The sequence below is a fragment of the Mastacembelus armatus genome, chromosome 9 (assembly GCF_900324485.2).
Source record: "Mastacembelus armatus chromosome 9, fMasArm1.2, whole genome shotgun sequence".
Taxonomy (NCBI): Eukaryota; Metazoa; Chordata; class Actinopteri; order Synbranchiformes; family Mastacembelidae; genus Mastacembelus; species Mastacembelus armatus.
The window spans coordinates 18,935,015-18,957,345 of record NC_046641.1 but is presented as its reverse complement, the minus strand read 5'-3'; the positions used below and the strand labels follow the sequence as shown (position 1 = coordinate 18,957,345).

The 22,331-nt window shown below is 40.1% G+C and overlaps 2 protein-coding genes across 8 annotated transcripts in view; one reads left to right on the top strand and one right to left on the bottom strand.

Moving 5' to 3' along the window:
- The window catches only part of taok3a (TAO kinase 3a), a 54,122-nt gene extending 41,785 nt beyond the window's left edge, over window positions 1-12,337 (bottom strand). For 2 of the 4 annotated variants that reach the window (XM_026321924.2, XM_026321925.2), the window contains exon 1: window positions 12,179-12,337. The gene's annotated coding sequence lies outside the window, so the exon portion shown is untranslated. Of the gene's footprint in view, window positions 1-11,727; window positions 11,859-11,920; window positions 12,057-12,178 lie in introns of those variants that run through there. The other 2 variants (XM_033325378.1, XM_033325379.1) reach the window with 2 other exon arrangements.
- Window positions 12,338-14,794: 2,457 nt separating this feature from the next.
- Window positions 14,795-21,735, top strand: suds3 (SDS3 homolog, SIN3A corepressor complex component). 4 transcript variants are annotated; one of them, XM_026321953.2, is made up of 12 exons: window positions 14,795-15,011; window positions 16,651-16,720; window positions 16,844-16,899; window positions 17,445-17,516; window positions 18,333-18,352; window positions 18,462-18,618; window positions 18,850-18,945; window positions 19,063-19,124; window positions 19,219-19,240; window positions 19,617-19,722; window positions 20,612-20,696; window positions 20,912-21,735. In XM_026321953.2, exons 1-12 carry the CDS (start codon window positions 14,900-14,902, stop codon window positions 21,008-21,010), a joined length of 957 nt encoding a protein of 318 aa, XP_026177738.1. In that variant the 5' UTR covers window positions 14,795-14,899; the 3' UTR covers window positions 21,011-21,735. The 4 variants fall into 4 exon arrangements, with proteins under 4 accessions (XP_026177738.1, XP_026177741.1, XP_026177740.1 ...); XM_026321956.2 differs by lacking the exon at window positions 14,795-15,011 and adding an exon at window positions 15,078-15,298; XM_026321955.1 differs by lacking the exon at window positions 14,795-15,011 and adding an exon at window positions 15,692-15,782.
- Window positions 21,736-22,331: the final 596 nt, after the last annotated feature.

Here is a 22,331-nt window from a genome sequence, read left to right as displayed (position 1 = left end):
TCTTTGAATTTAAAATGAAAGAAAGAGAAGTCATGATGACAGAAAAGAAAAAGAAGCACTAAGTGACAGAGAGAAGGTTCAAGTGAAGAAGTGCACAGTGTAGAGCAACAGGAAGGTTTTATGCCAGTAGTTTCTCTACTCTTCCCTGTTTCCCCTTAAAGCAAAGCAATAGCCACTTATGACCCTGCTCATTTTTTGTCAAAGCTATGAAGCAGCAAAAGCACAGGTTTAAGTAATAATAGCACTGATAATTGCTCTGCATTTAGGTGTGCCAGCTTCATATGCTTAGAACTACTAAAAAGAAACAAAGCCATCATTAATGTTATTAGTTGCCCCTGTGCTTTTCCTGCTACGAGAAGTCAGGAAATCTGCTATACCAAAGAAGGATGAACTGAAGTGATGCAATCCTTCTAAAGTGGAACAAATGAGTATCTGCACAGCACAACATCACAGAGGGGAGGCTGAAAGACAACAGCTGCAGTGAACTAAGTAAGAGAGATGTCCTATGTGGGAAATGGACAGATCTGTTTCCATCCACAATCATTAATGCATTATTGCTCTACTTATATTGCCATCTTGAGAAAGAAATCAACAAGGTCAAAGTGGAAGTTGTGGTAGAATAATCACCCCCTCAGCAGAAAACCTGAAGCAAAGAAGAATTTCATTAAAAATAATACCCATCATAAAAGCACACGTTAGATTCCTGGTGATTTGAGACTGATTTGTTTCTTTTGATCAAAATTAAATCATCAAGGCAAGTCTGGACACTTCAGCCCTAGGAAGAGGTGACTAACTTTAATTTAAAAGAGAGAAAGTCCTATTGCAACAGCCTAAAGCTGCCACAATGTGACAGATTCAACAGAGAATCTGTCAGAACCAACTTGGTTTCAGGACACACACTTTGAACATGTTTTTAAAATTCCCACAGCTGAAGAAAAATGATTTAGTATTTACGTGTCATAGAATAAATGTCTTTGCACTAATTTCACATGTGGTGATTCAGATTTACTACTACTAGTAAACTACCAGACACTCAAAGGTAAAATAAATCCTCAGCAGTAGTTACAAGTACTCACCAACTGAAAGCATCCATCATGTGTGTAGGTGATTTGAAAAAAAAAAATCTAGTGTTTCAGCAGGGGCAAAACAGAAACTTCAGGCAATGCAGTTTTAATGGTTTAAAACTACAGAGAAAAAAAAGATCTAAAAATAAAAACGCATAATTATTCAGCTTTTACATTCTTTTCCCACTGGACCATTTCCCCTGCTCTTGCATACTTACACCATAACAGTAAAATCAAAAATAGCCCAGTCATATGAACAAAGCAAATTATTCTCTCAGCTAGAGCATGATTTGAGGAACATTCAATCTAAATAAAAAACATTTACAAAGAAGTTAATTTATCCTTGTCCGTTTTACAGAAATTTTGGCAAAGTAGTAGTGTTTTCCAGTATGAAACCACAATTAGCCAAAGAAGTATAACAGATTTTTGCCCATGCAGGGGAATATGACTATTGAGTCATATTGAATATACAGAGGCTTTGATACAAAAGCTGGTAGACAAATAACATTTTAGTGGCCTGAATAAATAAGTGGTGATTACCTGCTGACTGTCTATGAACACATTAAAACAAGACAGACACAAGGCTTCTATTTTGCATAACTTTATGGATAAAACAGACGACAACCTCTAAGGCAATTTAATTTGAAAAATTTCCTTGTTGTTGCTGATAAGGTGATAGTGATGGCAACCCAATTTTTTTCAACCTCTGTTATTCCTGCAACTTTGTCATTAGCCAGTGTGCATTACCGTCTTTACTCACACCCATTGTCTGTGCTTCATCAGCATTATGGCTAGATAGTTAACAGTCCCTGTCATCAGCTTAAAAGTCATAATTTTCACCAAAAAAAAAAAGTTAAATAAAAGAGGAGGGTGGGGGGGGGCAATTTGTAAGTACAAAAAGGTAAATTTAACATGTAAAATTTAAAATAAATTTAACATGTAAAAATCTGATGGATGTAGTTCTACCAATTTATGCTGCAGTGGAATATCAATGTATTCTTGCATTTTTAACAAGTAGCTTCACCAAAAGGAAAAATAAATTAATATTAGCAATTCACAAAAAGAAAGAGAATAAGAGTTAAAAGTAAATGCCAATCAGATTTGGTCACTGATGTCTGGCCTTTGGGCTCTTGGTTGCTATTGACCCTGGGTGATACGTCAGGCTGCTGCTGGTACTAAAATTGTGGGAAAGCAGACAGGCCATTCAATGAGTGTAGTGTTTTCATCAATGTGTCTAATACTGACTGCCACTAGCCACATCTAGCCATATGGGCTATATCAACTAGGCAATAACCCTGGGCCTGTTTGTGATACGATCAGTTCTGAGCTGTATTGATTTTTGTGGCTGCAAAACACTCTTCAGTTACACCCCCAAACACGTGACAGCTGTAGAATTACATACACACATGTACACATTCAGAAAACTGTTTAAAAATAAATAGGTAAAAAGAAAAAGAACATCATAAAAATAACAAATATACACAAAAAATGTGCAAGTGCCCAGTGATGCACGTGTTTACCTATGGTTTGTATAACTTGAAACATATCAGATGCATACAAACATATGTGATATCATAAATGGTGGTATAATATATAGTGAGAGCATTCAGTCTTCTGCTGTTTGCATAAAGACATCAACCAAAATAAATTATTTGCAGCTTCTGTGTCATGGTTGAGATTTTACCCCTTTATCAACTATTCTGGATTCTCAAGGACGCAAGCAGTCTTGTATGTGTGTCTTGCAGGACACAGGTGCTGAGAAAGCCCTAGCTGTGCCCCTGACACCACAGTAACAATTGCCCGTGTTCTAATGCCTACACCAGCTAGTGAGTCAGCCTGCTGCTGTAGCCCAATTCTGCTTTCCAACAAGGCCATGCAAAATACATGAGAATACCAGAGTTTGAATGTATGAGAGAAAATATTCAAACATGCATGTTTTGCAACTGTACACATCCATACCCATATGTAGAGGACATGTGTAAGGATTCCATTAAGGGCTATAGCATTTAAATAGCAGTATGCATGGACACATACAAAGATGGAGGGGTTTAACTCAAGGAAGTACACACTAGCTGATCTAGTTTCAGCTCCAAGTGCGTGCGTGGGTGCGTGTGTGCGTGCGTGCACAAGGGGAGAAGAGATCGTAGAGTGAAGTGCTACTCTAAAGCCCAACAGGATTTTCCAATCAAGAGCTGCAGAGATTAATAGGGGCCTGTTGCATGCCCCATAGTGAAAGCTGTGCAAAAAATACAATGTCACAGTGAGTAGAACATGCAGCTGCCACTTGCGGAGTTTTTTTCATTGTGAAACATTAAAGAGACTCAAATTAACAGACAGGTTGAGGTGCCATTAGCTGAAGTGTGAGTAATTCCACAGAGACACGACTGGCAGTCAAGCTAATACTGTCCTTACTTGTGCCTATTTTCCCAAACAAGACGAGCGAATCGAGACTAAAGATTTAGACCCCTTGCATGGGAAAGTATCACAACCTTCTTTCCTCAATCTGCCAACCAAGGTTTCCTGATCGCCCTCCAGACAGAGCCAAAGCACCGAACATAACTCTTCTTTAAATCTCCCAATCAGCTCAGTGAACAGTTTCCATGTAAGACGCCTATGCTGTGTGGATGACACACCCCCTCTGGCTTTCTTGAAGGCCATGTTCTTGGAGGGAAATCAATGACGTCATGCAGTTATTTACCAGGGCCTCATGGGATGGTGGGGGATGTTTTGATTCACAGCTATACATTTATGGCCAGGACTCCCAGAGCTGTCAGCTTCATAATAGACAGAATAAAAATGTCCCACAACCACTAATGTATCACAGGGAGCTATTTGCTGACTGTGAAGAGAAGACAAAAAAAAAAAACAAAAAAAAACTGGGTAGTATTGTGGGAGTTTGTGTGTCAAAGTCTGCAAGTGGTTTCTGACAAACACCACAAACTTTCTCTTACTGAATGTTAACATGACATACTGCCCCCTTTGTTTCTGTTTGATGAGTGTGACAATAGAGTCAGTACTGTGTCATGTCAACACGGAAATGGATTTGTAATCATAGAAGTACCAGAGAAGGTGGTGGGTAATTCCACTCATCTAGCTATAATGCCTCAATAGACACAACGTAACAGGAGACATCCAACCTTGCTAACCTACAACCTTCCCTCCTCTATTTGAAAAAGAAAATGGAACGATCGGCCAAAACAAAAGAGAAAGATGGAGGAAATTAAGCAGAGGAAACCCCAAAAAGGAAACATGCATCTAGGCCACTGAGTCATTTCCCTTGTGTTTTGCCTCTTCCTCTTCTTCTTGTTCAAATATACACTGACAGTATAAATTATGTACATCATCACCAGGGTTTACGCAGAGTGGGTGAGGACCCATGGGTTTTAGGCCTTAGGATTTCAGCTTTTCATCCCCTGTAAAGTCTGCCCGCAATTAGTTTGGGAATTAATTCAGGCTCAGAACTTTGCCTCCCCCTTCCTCTTTTAGATCTGTACTGATTCATCCAAGCCTCTTTTACACACACACACACACACACACACACAAAGAGAAACAGGGAGTAAAAAATAAAATGTCTGCCCTGTGGGGGACAAATTTTACCCACACAAATGACTTAAAACTAACACTATCTTGTATACAGAAAGGCAATAGTAGATGATCGGGTCAATTATATAAAAACAATTAATGCGCATTAATTTACCAACTGTATCTATGGCATTGAGTCTCTAAACACACAGGAGCTGGGCTGATTCGAACCAGGCTATATTAAAGTTGTAAGTTTTTTATGTTTTCTCTCCCCATAAAAGCACTTGTCACACAAAATCACACTTCTGTTCGCTGAAATGAGATTTGAGATCTGTTTTTTTTTTTTTGCCTTCATTGACGTACCAATAACTAGAGATCGTTTTTCTTATCATTATTATAGTCCACTATTATTTCTCAGTATAATTGGTCAGCCTGAACATTGCAAGTATGACCAACAATTTAAATCCAAAAGAAATTCAGTAGCAGAAGAAGCAAAACCTCACATTTTGAGGAGATAGAGATCATCGTTTTTATTTAATTTTATAATTTTAATTTAGATGAGTAATTACGTTAATTGTTTTAACACTACCTTTAATACTAGCAAATTTATCACTACAAATTAAATCAGTTTTTATATGCTCAGTTATTAGATCAACCATTTTTCACATGATTCACTGTTGGTCCAGGCTTGCTGTTCCAGAGGGCGGCACACTAACCCTCTCACACCCTATCTCTTTGGGAAGGAGGCTTCCTGAGTTCCTTCGAATAAATGTTTACTATCGTCATATCCCTTACTTTAACTGTGCATTCTGATCTTACCAGTGCTGGAAGATCACATGTAACAACCCTATAGTGCATAAAACCCTGTAGTCCTGTGTGTGTTTCCAGTCAATAATTAATCAGGTACGTCTTTATATTGCAAACAACATTTGTCAGAAAAAGGAAGGGCCATAAATTAATAACAGGAAGCCTTTATTTATAACTCAAAGCCCAATAACTCAGTGTGAGTCTGTGCATGTGTGTATGTTAGAGAAGGAATCATAGATAGTTATACAAAAGCTCTTAGACTAGATGGCTGTCAGGGAGCATAAGATGTGGTGTCCATTACGGTCTTCAATCATGTTTATTATATTGACTTTGTAATGTGTGTGTGTGTGTGTGTGTGTGTGTGTCCACTTCCTTTAATGTTGAACGGCAACCTTACTGGCCTGCTTCCTATTTGTTTGCTGTGAATTGGTTAAGAATGTACAATAGGCTTTCCTGTCAGGGCTGGCTGCAACATCACACTGAGAAACAGTATCTGGACACAGGTCATGCAAGCTGACCCAGGGGTGTATGCGTGTACCGGCATCTTTGATATTCTCACAGCCTGATCAGTTAGCCACTTCCTCATTTGCCCTCTGGGAACATATTATACCCGCAATTATTCTAAGGCTCGTGGCTTCCTGGCTTGGTCGGCACACACTCTACACTTGATTCATTTGTATTTGTGTATGACAAGAGTGCATGTGTATGCAGAAGTTAGAGAGGAAATGAGAATGAGTGAGTGAAGCAGTGAGACAGGGTGTTGACTGGCAGTGTTTCCTCTAAGTAAGTTTAATTGGATAATTGTTCAGTTTAACCTCGGACTCCCTGGGTTCACAAAGGCATACAAAGCTGTCGCAGAATGGATTATTAAGCAAGAAAAGGGTGGTAGAAGTACTTTGCATTGCAACATTTTTCCACAGGCAGCATGACACACTATTTACATCCACTCTGATGAATAAGGGGTTAACAAAAAAAGAAAAACCTGCATTGTTCAATAGTTTGACTTCCAGAATTTGTTAGTGTTAATGTTTGTCTTGCATTTTAAACCACTATTGAGGAGACTCCTATGACAAATATGTTTAGCCAGGCTGAAACACAGACTTAACTAAAAAAGTCACATTTAGCCTGATTTGCTGCTGGCTGGCCAGAGCATAACACAATCTCCCCCAGATTCATCAGAAGCAAATCTCCACTTGACCCCATGGAGGGTGTCCAGTCACAGCATTAGTGCTGCACAGAGCTTGGGTAGAGGCCTAGTTTCTCTTCCGACTGGGGGGATGGGATTGGTTTGGCACACACATAGAAGCTCAACAGATGAGTTATCAAGCACTTACGTCAGGTTTGGTGGCAGGAAAACCAAAAAGGTCCACTGCAGCTTTGCCTTGAGATATCACCCTTAAAAATCCTGCACCATTGTGTATACTGTGAATAAAAATCTGTCCACAGTTAGTAAATAACACAAAGACAAGCCATAGTGCCCACTGTTGTGCTAACAGAAGTGTTCAACCAACACCAGTGAAATTTGCTGTACAATGACACTTCAAAGAAATGAAAGACAGGTTCAGAGACATCTTTCTAAACATGCTGTGAAAAAAGTTTGATGTAGAATTGTGAGACACAAAAGCGCTTTGGGCAGGAAAGCACACTCCCAAAATAGACCACCGTGGTGCAGTTTATTACCTCACCCCCCACTCACATCAGCAAACATGTCCGTCACATCATGTACCCTAAGCCTTGCTGAAATGCTTCACTCTGCTAAGCTAACAGCACATACTGGAGTTTTCCCAAGCGGTTGCATGCATAGGAGCATCAGCAGAATGGAAGGAAATTGTAGGGCTAGAACATGAGACTTTCAATTTTTTAAAGACCGCTATTACATTGAACCATACCGTTCTAAAAATACTTGCGCCTAAGCCCTTTTCTACATTTTGCCAAGCTAAATTAAGCCACAGAGTCAGAAGTGGTGGTGACTATAAGAATGCAATGGCGGTTTCCTTGGGTGATGATAATGGTGGCTCATAATTCCCAAGCACTTCAACTTGGTCTAGTCATGGAAGAGGAGACAGAGGCTTGCAGACTTAACAGGAGAGCTGGAGACAGATGTAGCCGGACATAATGGGAGCTGAAGAGAGGGAGGGTGAAGGGGCCAACTCATGGTCACAGCTGCAACCTCACCACAGGACTGGAGGCACACATCTAATGATTAGTTGTAATCAAGTCGCTCGTGCAAACCTCCCACACCCAGTCAGTCTGGTTTGCCAAAATGCCTCTCTTATGACAGAGGATTTAGTAGCCTCTGCTTGATGAAGAAAAGAATGTGGGGAAGAACAGTCCATAATATGCACCAAAATTATGTACATAATAACCAATCTTTTCTGCATTTGAATATACAGCAAAGTAATACTGTACTTGGTAAACAAATTCACCCTGACTTTATGCTAGTTGAGAGCAAGTGAAAAGCATGAGAAAATAAGGTTCAGTCTGTCAGGTGAATGAAGGCTAGCATCTCCCTCTGGCACAAACCACAATAACTGCCTTTTAATGTGTGTTATATTTCCGATGTAAAATCTTAAATGGGTGACAGCTGAATCCTACTTCTCACCAAAGATCTGAACCGACTGGTCATACAAAAACAATTTTCAACAGTACGAGGTGGCAAGTGAGCAGCAGAATTAGCACATTCACCAGGGAGGCATTTGTTGATGAAACATCTGTTGGGCCATGACTTACTTTCCTCCGAGACAGCTTTCAGTAGACCAAGGCCATGACTCAGGTCTGCACCAGCTGCTGGGCCATAACTAGATCTATTTCACATTTTTCCCTATGATTCCTCTCAGTGCAAAAAGTTTTTATCTTGTTTTTAACTTAGTCATTTGAGCTTTATCATGGACATGAACCACCAGATGTATTAAAAAAGAAGACATGCTTTTACAAATGCACACATTTCATTAAATTGAGAAAATAGTCGCATCTGTCTTGGGTACCAAACCCTGCCGCAATGTCCACTAGAAGAAAGCTTAGGATTGCAGCCACTATGACCATGAGCACATGTATGCAGTCATCACAACAGGGTAATTAAATAACTAACTACTGCTATTCCTTTTACCAAATATCTAAACTGTTTTGCGTCTTACTAGCTTCACAAGACCATGACATCACAGCAGCGCAAATTTTTGCTGTCTTTTAAAATCATCATTAAAAGCAGCATACATGAACCCATCTACTAGTAGAGAGGTGGGGGCATAATTCTCCTTGTCATCTGAGACAGCATTCCTATATTAGACATGCTAAACCAGATCACTGCAGAACATTAAGCCTGACAGCAGTGCTTTAATATTTGATGCTCTCTGCTACTGTGGCATAAACCACCAAACTGCTGTAGCGCCAGCTAAAATGACTTAGCACCAGCTAATATTTTACAAAAGCCAGCCTTCAGTCACATGGAAGTGAAGAAAAGTTCATTGCTTTCCACAGAGACACTGAGGTGGAGGAGAAATGTGCATTTTTCAACAAGTTGCCCTAAATGCCTAACAAAATCTGCCAAGACAATCTTCACCAGCGCCATGTGTTTCAACTTTGGGAAAATATAATGGCTGTCACACAGATACTGGCCCACACGGAGACAGTAAACAAGGCTGGTGGTAACTCATCAGATTTACACCTAGCAGTAGATCTGCAGGGCTCTTCAATAGCAGAACAGGTAAACTGGTTAAGTTCAACATCCACATGAACCCAAACAAGATGAGGGGGAGAAGGGAAGCACCACACATATCACTTACTAGATAATAGCTGGGTAGGGCAACACTATCCACAGCAATGTTTTCAGCACTAATTAAAATAGGGCCCAGGTTCTGTAAGGCCAGAGGCCGGCCTTTATGCCTTCTGGTTGTTCTTAAATTAGACAAGTGAGGATTCAACTGAGACTGAAGGAGATTGCATTAGGCACAGCAGCACATTAGAAGAGCTGTGAAGCAGAAGCTAAAACAGGCACAAAGAGGTCACAAGAACAATTGTAACTAATGTAGCCATTTTTATAGGATGGAAGTGACTACTGAACAGAAAACTGCTGCAGCCTTTATACATCCTGATGATGTGCACAGAGCCAAAACACAAGAAATGCTTTCAAGGTGCAGGAATTTAAGTTTCATTTTTTGAGTATGTTTTCCCTGTTTGAATGTAATAGTAGAATTTGATTGTAGCCTAATAATTTAAAATTCCTGTAATGAACATTCTTTCATCAGGATCAGAGGTTAGGCTCAAAAACAAAATAAGAAATTGAGAGCACACCAAAACTCCAGGTTATTCTCATACACTTCACATCATACATGACCATTCTGAACACCAAAACAGAGCACTACAGTTTGTGAAATTGGTTTGATAAACCCATGTCAGGTGGGGTCCCAAGCAAAAAATAATCTTACCAGTGAGTTCAGTATACCAATGTAGGAAATACTGGCTGTCAGATAATACATATAATTTTTTCCAATGAAGAATCTGAATGAATTTGTACTTAAATGGTACACTGCAAATAAATAATATTAATAAAGTATACATCAAAAACAAATGTAATCATCTATTCCCTGTGTCCTCTGTAAGTCTGTCACTTAAGTCTTGCTCTGCAAGATGGGAACCTGCTTTTGGTCGGAACATGGGCTCAGGTGAACAACCACTTCCTGTCTCTGACAGCCACATCAGCCAATTGTCAAGAGCAGCTGATGAGTCCTTTCTTTGTGCATCCATCAACATGCACACACTGGCACACAAAGAGATCTGTGCAAAGTCATGAGAAGACCCCCTGAATGTCTCAATAATCCCTTGCCTAGCTCTGTAAAAAGACATGAATGTTAGCAATATGCTTATGACCGCGTCTGCCTTTCTACAGGAAGCCTGTTGTCACATTGCATATGGTGTCAAAGAGTTTAACAAAGACCAAGTGAAAGCAGAGGGCAACATAATGCAAAACAATGGCCAACAGTCTAAATGATCCCTTTCATTTTTGGTTTTCATGTTCCACATCCTGCAGTATAAAAAACTTTTTCCTCATCAGATGCAGCTAACTCCACTTGGGTCCAGCTATACACAGAACAAACATTTATACCACCATAACCTGTGTATTATTTATTCAGTGCAACAGTTTGCATGAGTTCAACATTTATCTTAAAATGGCAGAATCAGAGTGAAATCATAAATGCTAAACTGGCCTAGATACCACCATAATAAGGAAGTGTGTCACTTTCAGTTCCTACTCTCAGTTGCCTGGTCAATAGTTTGCATATGGGTCTATGGGATATGGGTGACGTTAAAAAGAGAGGACTTGCACAACAGGCCTGTACCCATTGTAGGAAAGGGCTGCAAAAATAAAGTAGGGCACTGACACTTCTGTCTAGAAACAAAAAAGTTAAAAGGCAAAGCTCAGCTGAACTCTTTACTCAAAAGATCCTGTTCTCTTTAACTGGCAAGGGTTTGACATTGCTTTCTCAGCATTAAGGCAAGAACACTAATCTGCAAAATAAATGTGTGAAATGAGTTTACACTACATCCTTTCTCTGCACCTCTGAGCACACAGCCAACGTCAGAACACTATAAATCAATCTGAAAGACATTCAGGTGCAATGTCGTAACATGGGATCATATTCTTTTGATCCGTGTCTAAAATTGCGTGGGCAGGCTTCTTAAAATAAATCTTTACAAATGACACACGGGTCTGCTGCCTCTCACTCATGCGCTCTACACACAAGAGATGACATCATGTTGGGTCAGCTTGGGGTTTAGTGCTCAGCTTGCTATCTACATCTGCCATTTCGAGCGCGTCACGTTAGCCTACATTTACTTTTTAACGCTGGTTATTTAACCAAGCGTTGTCCTGCGTGCAGGTGATGACCTCCTGTAGAATTCACGCAAGGTCGGACTTATATAATGTGTATTCCGTGCGGTCATTGTCTCTGCATTAAAGGAATGGAAATCCATATTGCAATCGAAAACGTAAAAACAAAAGTGCCAAGACTGGAAATAAAGGTAAACTGGTGAATGAGTGCAGAGACGTAGTAAAATGCCGCTCGGGTCATGTGTAGTGGACGTTAAACCGTCTCAACCGAAAGCCATTGTGACTGAGCGTTGATAGTAAAATCTCACTCACAACAATGTAGGCTTCAATGGAAGGTACCACGGTCGTTTTTGAATGTGACGGACTCACACAGAATGACCCACATTGCGTGACAACGCTAAAATAACACACCGGACAAGTTTACATCGCGTCCAGCCGTCTTGTCGTCTTTGAACCCCCTGAGCTGTACACTTCACTACAACCTGTCATCCATTTGCTCCTCATACTCACCCCCCTGAGGAACAAACCAAACAGAAAAGCGTCTTCCCTGTCAGCTCACGGCGTAAATATCCAAATTTCTGTGTAGATTCTCAGCAGGTGCGGAGACACATCAATCAACAAACATGCACTTCGCTCCAGACCGTTAAAAAGCAAACCTACGCACTTACAACCCCAGCGAGCTGACGCCGCTCTCCGTACTCACCACCTCTGAGTGGAGTGGCGTTCAAACAACAAGCCGAACCGCGTCGAAACCAGGCGATGGTGGTCATTTCAACTTCAGTTGCAACCTCTGAGCACTTCCACTCATCTATATCCACTTTTAGCGCTTTGACACTTAGCTTCGGTAGCTTAGCCGCCGACACAAGAGGAAGTGTCAGCTCAGTTTGAGTGCGCGAGCCGTTAACCGTTAACATCAACGGAACAGTAACGGCGACACAACAAGGCGCAAAAAGCCGCTCACCTTCTGTGAAAACCCGTCGTTGCTGAAAAGCGTAACGTTACACACTTCAGCAGCATTTAGTCCGACTCTGGAGATGTCGGTGTGACTTTGCGAAGTGCTGTCAGTTGGTCTGGACTTCCTGAATGACGGCGTAGCAGGAGCACAACCCCTCGCCCGTGTTTGACAGTTTGACAGACGGCCGGAAGTAAAGTTGTCTCGCTGTGCACTTTCCAGAGCAAAAAAATTGTGCACAACAACAAAACAAATGTGTTGATTTGCAAGTATCTTATGCTCAAATGGTTCGCCCAGATCGAATGCACGAATATACATATTACACACCTCATTAGTAATGCTTCTTCAAATAATACGTGCTAATATAAAAGTTAACACCAACCATCCGACGCCTTCTTTTCTTTTGTAATTCATTAAAGATGCATGGACTGAATCATCCCGATTCTGTTGCAACTTCAGTGATGGGAATCCAGCTCCTCTCCTGAGTATACTCTGTACAATACTGCCACCTGCTGTTCTCCATTTGAGGTTGAACTGTAACAGCATGGTGCTTCACTGTATGCTCACCAGTATCAGGAATTTATTAGGACTATATACTCTTTAAAAATAGAAGGATGTACCTGTAATTATAGGTGAACTGTGTCTTTCTTACATAATAAAGTCCCTTCATATGTTAGGAAAACAACTTTATTTGTGTATTTGCTTCATGGCATTACTGCCTCTATAGAAGCAGGCAATAAAACCAGTTATAATAGCAATCATACAGGACACTGGATATTTTATTGTCATGCTTTAATCATAAGACAAGACCCCAATCCCCAGTCAGTTGATGCATTGTTTTGCATCCAGTTGTATTTTTGCTTCTCTGAAGTCATTTTGCAGTCTGAATTAATGTGGCATAAAATTGCTGAAAGTGATATTTAAGCTGTGCCAAGTATTGTTTTTTTTAGATTAAAAACAAGTGTCAAATTTTGATATACTAAAAACCCTCAAGTTCTTGGTTGCCTGAAATTTCAAGTTGGAATTTTTGATTTTTGATTTTCAGTGGGGTCTTTTTTATGCAGTATAATCATGATGCTACTTCAGTTTCTTACAAACGTAATACAGCAAGATAGATCTGCATGACTCCTGTTAGAGCAGACTCCTAATGACCATATAAAGACCAACAATTAGATACGTAGCCCTACCAAGCAATTATTTTCAACATGGGCTATAAAATGTTGAAAGAAGATAAACACCTTTTTTTCAGCTGATGGCGATATACATCATTGTCTTAGTATAAACAAGAGTAAATTATTTAATTATTCACCATAGGTGGGACTTGAACCCACAATCCCTGGCTTAGGAGGCTAGTGCCTTATGCATTAGGGCACTGGAGCATTTAAGTAACCCATAGGAACTGGAGACTGCACACAAACCAGTGTATCCTGACAGCAATAATGCCAGTTCTTTTACATGTATGTTTAATTCCTATTGCCAGGGAACCACTTTTGTGTGATGTAAAATCAGTAATAGTGAAAATGTTCAGTGCCTCCTTGATGAGGCCCATTGCAGGTTTCATTGGATATGATTTGTTCTTGTTTTGTCCAAACATGCAAAACCCAAAGATATTTCCTGGGAAAAAAAATCTATTTGTCAAGGTATAACCTGTGATGATTGGAATTCTGCCAAAAAGCATGTAACAATAAGTTCAAATAATTTTCTGTCAATTGACATATTGCAGCTCAAGTCAAAATTTAACTAAATGAGGTGACAGCAATTTGTCACACTGATGTCACATTGATATGTATACTCAGCTCCCTGGATAGCAGAATTGATTCTAAGTCAATTATTCTGGTGAAATAGTAACAGAGCCAGAACAGTTTTTTCAGTGCCAAAATGTATTTATTTAACTGTGACTTTTCCAGCTCCATAACATTAACTGAAGTGAACTGTAACATGAAATATAGGTTTATATTAAGCTTTTCATGTCTTTAGTAGTAGTAGTACACTTCATTTCAGACAATAGATTTATACCAATGCAACAACAATAATCAAAATAAATTACAAAAAAATTATAATAATACAAGGAGAGCAGGTCAAGCTATAATCACTACAATTCCAGTAATTAAAACATTATTACAGGTGATATGCTATAAAACATTGTTGGCTGTTTACTGAGGCATGCATTAAATCTACTGATACTGTTTTACCTGCACTACAAATACAGTTGTGACATTTGTAACAAACCAAACTGTTGGAAAATCGGCTTTAATTCAGTGTTATGATCATTTCAATTGTGTACAGACCTCCCGCCTTCATACACACACGATACTTACAATAAGCATGTGTGCATGCATAATTGAAAGAGGCATGCACCTCTTTGCACCTCACTGAAGAATAACTAAATGAAATTGATACCGAACCAAACCGGGACCCAAAGGGGCCCCCGACCACCACCACATCCCATACTGTTCGTAAATATGCCTGTTTAAATGTGTTGATTAAGATGTTATTGCACCTGTAAAAATAAATATCCTTTACTGATACCTTTTATCTCACTTTGTTTGATTAAATTAGTTAAGGATTTTCCCCATGCCACACGTTATTATTAAAAACATTGTATACAGGCATAGGCTCAGACAGCTTGACACTCGGAGGTCCTTGCAGTTGTAGGCGCTGTTCCAAGCAAGCTGCGAAATACAAATCGATTGTTTATTTTTGTGTTTGTTTACATTTTTAAGTGAACGAATGGCTTCGACGTTGCTGTCACCTATGGTGGATTATTATAACGATGAAGAAGAGCTCGATAGTGTGGATGATGACGATGATCGGAGCTTCAGGGGGAGAGACTCAGAAGAAGGTAAAACGAATTGACACAAAACACTCACAGTCCGCGGGGCTCGGTCTACTTGTTGGGAAACGGAAACGCGCGGTTATTGTGTACATTTAACGCTAACTATTTTCAATGCAGCATTTAGAGTGATAGACAGATTAAACTGGACTGGTAATAATTTCCTCCCAACTGCAATGTGGCAGTATTATGTTTGCACTTCGTGAGCCTAAATCTGGAAAGCTAACGTTAGTCTGATGGCAACTTCAGCCGAGCTTAGCTTGTTAGCTGACGTTAGCCTACGCGACTGCTGCCAGGTAAGTTCCTCCTCAGCCTACAAACATCTCAGAAGCAGGTGATGTAAACCAGACAAACAGCTTAAATTGGTTCAGCGTGTCCAGTGTTGGTCGAACATCGAGCATTAACGATAATAACACAACTAAACCCGGGTTTGTTTACATGGTAACTAGCTAGCTACCCAGTGTTTCACTACAACTATACGCGATCAGCTGTAACCACATTAATGGCCCGACTGGTTCTAATTTACCTCAGTGCAATAAAACCACGATCAAACAAAAAGCAGCGGTAATGTAGGTTAGCGTGGACCTGCTAATGGCAGACCTAAGCTAACACAGCAGTAATTAGCCAACCAGCTACGTAACGTTAGCTTCGAGCACTGACAGGCGAAACCGTGCGCACTGTGTCCACTGCACTGCCCTTTTCACACTATCCAGTGAGACAGGACGGATTGCAGCCACAGAGAAAGAAGACAGGAGAGCATGGCGATGACAATACTACAAGGTTAGCTAGTTTCCTTCTGACATCGACTTCCAAGCGAACAGCTGGACCTATTTTCTCTCCTGCGTATGTGTTTTACTGCGTGAGGTATAATCGGGTTACTCTTTACACATTAGACGGAGCTAACCGAGGCTAGCACACGAATGCTAACCGAAAATGAAAGCTGCTGTGTCAGCTTATAATGACGGGCCTTACCCTTCTCTTTTGTCGGTTTTTGAAGGTAACGCTGTCTGACCTACGCTACTCGGTGCTTAGAGACTTGGCTCCCCCGTTTGTCATATCGCACAAGCCTCTGCTAAATATGTTTGCGTTGTCTTTAGAGAGTTGGCGTTGGATTGACAACATGACCAAGTTAACCGGGGATCGCTTGTGATTATCCCACCATGCTGCAAAGCCTTGACTGCTACAGAGAAACTGCTAACTACATTCCTGTCGCCGGTGAAATGAACGTCACTGCATTAAGTTTAGAAGCACAAAGGCGCCGATCGCCGCGATAATAAATGTGTCCACTTTTCTCCAGCTAAACTTTTTTCATATGTCGATCCGAGAATAAATACTTTGTTAGTTTTCGTGGCGAATTTGGATTTTCCCTGGTGTCCTAATCTGACAGACCGACCGGAGGGCATTTCCAAAGCTGGGTGTTCACCATTGACTTGCTAGTGCCACGCACTGCACAGATCTCAGCTGTCTGCCTGTGGACTCCACCTAAATGAAATAAGTTGTGCTGTAAAACCTATAAAACGACGCATTTATGTGGAGTTACAGCACGGAGAAGTGACCACATGTACAGCCTCTTTAAACTAGAGAATCACTTTTGAATTTTAGTTGGGAAATTGAGTCGATTTCTTCTCCTGTCATTCCTCCTTTCCAGACACAGAGGATGCCAGTGAAACAGACCTTGCCAAGCATGATGAGGATGACTATGTGGAAATCAAAGAGCAGTAAGTGTTTAGCCAAGAATGGATCAGCTGTTTTAACCTTTAATAAAAAATAACTTGAATGTTTGCCACAGTGTTGCATGTGTTGAAATGCAGTGTGATCAGTGCTGGTTTATTTTGTTGCAGGATGTACCAAGATAAACTGGCCTCCCTGAAAAGACAGCTACAGCAATTACACGAAGGTAGTCACTTGCGCTTGAATGAGTCAGGAATTTCCCAGATGTGAACAACTGCTGCACTTTGTTTTGTGGGATTGTGTGAGATTTTCAAAGTATTCAGCTAAATACTTCCTTGTTAATGGTGATTAGGGATTGCATCACTGGGCCATAAACATAGTTTCAAAGGGAGATTAAAAGCACAGCCACTGTATCTGATTGAAAAGACAAGCCAGCTGGGTTGTTTAAAGAACCATCAACTGCCCCATAAGATCTTTATTGCTCAGACTGTGAGTGTGGTGTGTGTAGTTGGGGGGCATACTGTGGCCCCTTTGCAAATCAAAATGTTAGTGCAATGTCAGTGTAATCCAGTGTAGACCATGTGTGGGGTCTGAGAGTAAATCATCACAGATGCAGGGGAGTTTTTCAAGCTATATTGATATCATATTTTAGTGGAACAGCAGGTGTTGAGGTTTTTAGAATGTACTTGCTGCATATAAGTAATAGATAATGTGATGGCATTTTTAAGTTTCATATACCTTCGCTTTTGGAAATTGGCACTTTCTGTGCAGGTACACTGCAGGAGTATCAGAAAAGGATGAAGAAGCTGGACCAGCAGTACAAAGAGAGACTCCGGAATGCAGGCAAGTTAAGCAATATCTTCAGATTACAGATATTTATAGTATTATTGCAGAAGTATTCTGTATGTTGTGGTCAACTTTTTGTCTTGTGTTCAAATTCAAATTTTTGTTCAAATTACAATGGCAAAAAGTAACCCTGCCTTTCAGCTTTTTCTCAACACTTTGAGAATGAAGCTGTCTTGTTAAATAAAACTGTATTGTAATTGTTAACCGACAAAACCCGCTGGGGGTTTCATATCTACCTTCAGTGTGAGCACTGACTGGTCAGTTGAACTGTAGAGCTTAAACACAGAAGTCACACATTTTGGATTAAAACATGTAATGTGACCTAACACAGTGTGAGAGAATAATGAAAGATAAATACGTCTTCACCATTTGACCGTCAGAATTATTTTGACTTCTTTACTTTTGTTGACTGTGGCTTTTGTTCGAACAGTTTTTTCCTATGTTTTGTATTCTAAGAATGTGCTGCAAAAAAAAAGCAACCACAGGCTCTGGTAATTGCCTCACAATAGCCTCAGAGGAGGACAGTAGTTGCAAAATGTAAAAAGGGCAAAACACAGTAAAAGATGTGTTTCTAATTACAGCTGCTTTGTTTTGAGCCCTTTTTTTCAGTTCAGAGATGTTTGCTAAGAGGTTTAGGCTGGTGTTGCTGTACGCCTCTGTTTATGTTTTTTTATGAGCCTCGTCTTTTCTAGTGTTGAGGGTAACCAAATTTGACTTCATAGTTGTCAAAACTCAGATATTCTGAGGCAGCATAATGCCACTGAACCGCTGTTTGTTCTACATGACCAGTTCTTTTTTTATTTCCCCTGACAGATCTGTTTCTCCAGCTTGAGGTAAGCAAAGTTAAAATAGCTGATTGACTGATAGAACTGGCCTTTGATTTTTGGGGTAATACAAGGAGCCCTTCTGTTTCCATCACATCTGTGTCTGAACCTTCTGCAGACAGAACAGGTGGAGAGGAACTACATCAAGGAGAAGAAGGCAGCAGTGAAGGAGTTTGACGACAAAAAGGTTGAACTAAAGGAGAACCTGATTGCAGAGCTAGAGGAGAAGAAGAAGATGATTGAGAACGAGAAATTAACAATGGAGCTGACAGGCGGTAAGAGTCCCATAACAAGATTATTAATTAGAGACTTGCTCAGCAGAACAGGGAGGAATGGGCAAAAAATGTCTTGAGTTTTCCCTTTTGCAGTTCCTCAAGTGGGCAGATTTAAGTAGGACATTAAAATACACTACATTCAGATGACGACTTATAAAGTGACTGAGACATTTTACACTTTTTAGATGCTGTTGTCATATCTCTTGTTGTCAATGGTTTTTTTCCCCATAGACTCTATGGAGGTAAAACCTATCATGACACGGAAGCTGCGGAGACGGCCCAATGATCCAGTCCCAATACCAGACAAACGGAGAAAACCTGCACCAGATATCCTTTACCTAAACTTACTGTGGCTATAGTTAGTTAGATTCATCAACGATGGGTATTTTATTCCATATCTTTTGGACTTGGTAGTATTTTCCTCTCTTCCTTAACTCCTCAAACCTCAGCTAAATTATTTATTAACAGAGGAACAGATAACAGAAGACCTAAAAACACTTAATAAAGTAAGTGTTTTAGAATTACTTTTCTCTGCTGAATGTTATTTTACTAATTATTTGTTTATTGTATTATAAAGCTATTGCACCTTCTCTTTTACAGCTTAAGTCACCAAAACGGCCAGGTATGTTCATTTCTACTTGTATAGTAAAATGACTTCTGCGGTTTAAAAAATGACTCATTGAGGGAAATGTACTTATTCTCTTTTTCTGCTGAGATAGATGAGAAAATTAGCTCCACTCATGTCTGTAAATATGAAGCTAGAGCCTAAAGAAATAATAAAATTGGTTTTGTTTTGCTAAGTTAAGCTAACCAGCTCCTTGTTATAAGATCATATTGAACAGACACAAGAGTCTTATCAGTTTTCTCCTTTTTCTCTCCTTTCAGCAAGAAAATGAACAAGAGTATTTCCCAGAATGTCCAAACTCTGTACCTTAAAACAAGCTATTAGTACCGAAGTATTGTGTGGTGATACTAATCAGGTGTTTCTCCCCCTTTAGTGTCTCCCTCATCCCCAGAGCACATCCCCTCCACTCCTATAGAGAACCCCTCCCAGCGCTACGAGGCCCGGATTGAGGACGGAAAACTTTACTATGACAAAAGATGGTACATTTGAAGTTTCACTCTTAAAACGGACTTCAGTGTTTCCTGTACTCCTTTATTTCTCACACAACGTGACCACAGCTAGTGTCACCACTAGATGGCCACATTGCTGTCAGTTTGGTTGGTCTGTAACAGACATTTTACAACCACTATGATGGCAGCCTCTTTTTGTCTGGGCTACAGACAGAGATATTACTTATTGGCCACTAAATGAGTGCTGGTGCTTGACGCCACCATTAAATACATATTCAAGAAGAAAGAGGCTGCATTAGAACTAATGGTGTATTCTGCTGTGATGCACATACAAAGATTATGAAAATCCTTGGCTAGACACACCCTTGACGCCTGTTTGAGTGCAAAGCTCTGCACCAGACATGTACCAGAGCATAAGGTCATTTTACATGGACACATTTAATAGAAGTCTGTCTTATTAGCTGCAGTTACAGACAGAAGAAGACGAGAGAAATGAGCCGTGAGGTACTTGCACTATTCTTTAAAGGCAAAGTCTCATTTATTCATTGCTAAAAAAGGTGCCACCACCAGAAAGTCTTCTCAGGAAGCCACAGGGAAACACATGTGTTATTTTTCTTCAGTAAGCCCTTAATGATCAAATGTTTTGGCTGTCAGTCTCTTCCCTCGGGTTGGTTCTGTCTCAGACAGTTTGAAGCCATTCAAAAAATAATAGACTTTTTGTTTTGACTTTCCAGTCCAATTATCTATTTAGTGCCATCTCAGGAGGAATGTGTTTTCTTTCAGCTGGGGAAGATTGTGTGTAATGAATCCCTCACTTACACCTATCCCATGTTTCTTACCATGAATGCCAAATTAATGTTGTGTGTATTGTTGTGTGTGTGCGTATTTATTTATTTATTTATTTATTTGATGCTGTCAGGTACCACAAGAGTCAAGCCATCTATCTGGAGTCAAAGGACAACACAAAGATTAGCTGTGTCATCAGCTCAGTGGGGAACAATGAGGTGAGCTTTATGTTCTCATCCAGCTCCTGTCACATACAGACCTGGGTTTACTGATTCAAAGGTAAAGCTGGCAGAGTAAATCCTGATTATATTTTATTCCTTTGTGCTCTGCTGAGTTAGGGTGGCACTGCCACACTGCTGCATGTTTCTTAATTAGCAGTGTGCACTTGTTTCTGAAGGATTATGTCGACTGATTTCCTGTCATTGGTCTACAGATTTGGGTGAGGAAGACAAGTGACAGCACAAAGATGAGGATCTACCTGGGACAGCTGCAGAGGGGAGCTTTTGTTATCCGTCGACGATCAGCTGCGTGAAGCACCACCCAACCCCCATCTGTTCATTTTTCTATCCATCCGCCCAACCACTCGTTCATCCAACATTTCACTCGCGGCCTTTTATTCTTCATCACACACACTGCCCCCCACTTCACAAGCATACACACTCATACAGTCTACCATGACCAAGAATAATTTTGATCTGTTTTCTCACATAAATCAAACAATAGTACTGTAAAAGCCGTCATTTACACAACTGACTGTTTTTCAGAATTTGTCACTGCATGTGCTTGAAGACAGTTATTGGTCATGAAAGAACCTTCCTAGATTTTTATTTCATGTTGTCAGTACAAATCATTTCTACATAAACTGACCCACACAAACCGTCTTCAAGCCCTTCATACTGGGAATGTGAAACAAAGCAAGCACTGAGCAAATGATGAGGAATTGCCTTTAGGTTTAGTTGAAAATCATTAAATCCTCATCTGAAAGTACAGTTAAGAATATGCCTATTGCACTGGCATCAAGAAATGGAGGCTGCTGGCTATGCTGATAATTTGTCCTCATAACATGGTTGAAAGTCCTATGTAGTAAACCCGAATTTCTTATTTTAAAAAGAGTATTTTGTTTTTATGTTAATATTTTTTGTCAGTTTATGTGAATTTTTTCCATATGCAAACAATCTGGAATAGTTTATCTGCATTGTTCAGCATTAAGGCGACAATTACTGTGTTCCATTTTATTAAAATGTTTTCTGCCTTTTAACAACTTAATGAGTTTCACTGTCTTAATTTAGACAGGTTTGCTGGCACTACACAAGGTTGGTAATGTAGAGAAAAATACACATAAATATTCCATAAATTGTAAACTTGTGTTTTCTTTGATGTCGGCCTCCATTTTACACCAAAATATTATATATATCTGGAAAAAAATCCTTGTGGGTAAAGTATTTGTAAAGCAGTGCTTCTTGCCTTGTTTTGAGTACTGGTCCTCTTTTGATGAGCTGACATCTTTTATTGACTCCCTGCCTGAGGGACTTTTGACATCTCCAGCTGCATATTTATGAGTCCACCTGCGCCTGAAAAGTACAATGCCATATTCAATCCATTAAGCCAGCTGAATATATCAGGAATATGAACAACTCAAGCAGCCAGTTGTGGTTCTTCACATATGGCAAAAGAATAGGAATCCTCAGGAGCAAAAGATGCTGTTTTGATGAGCAAAATGGAAAAACATCTGGCTGCTACAGCACAGGCTTCCTGAAGATGAAGCTAATATACTTTGAACCACAAAAGAGGCATGGCAGGGTACTGTGAACACTGTCTACACTCTATAATGGATGTTTTTTTCCGACAGCCTG

What these genes read in the sequence shown, in the direction of transcription:
- suds3 (XM_026321953.2), top strand. Translation starts at nt 14,900, where the DNA reads ATGGCTTCGACGTTGCTGTCACCTATGGTGGATTATTATAACGATGAA. An exon ending in ATCTGTTTCTCCAGCTTGAG is followed by an intron (nt 18,353 to 18,461) that starts GTAAGCAAAGTT and finishes AACCTTCTGCAG; the next exon opens with ACAGAACAGGTGGAGAGGAA. An exon ending in AACAATGGAGCTGACAGGCG is followed by an intron (nt 18,619 to 18,849) that starts GTAAGAGTCCCA and finishes TTTTCCCCATAG; the next exon opens with ACTCTATGGAGGTAAAACCT.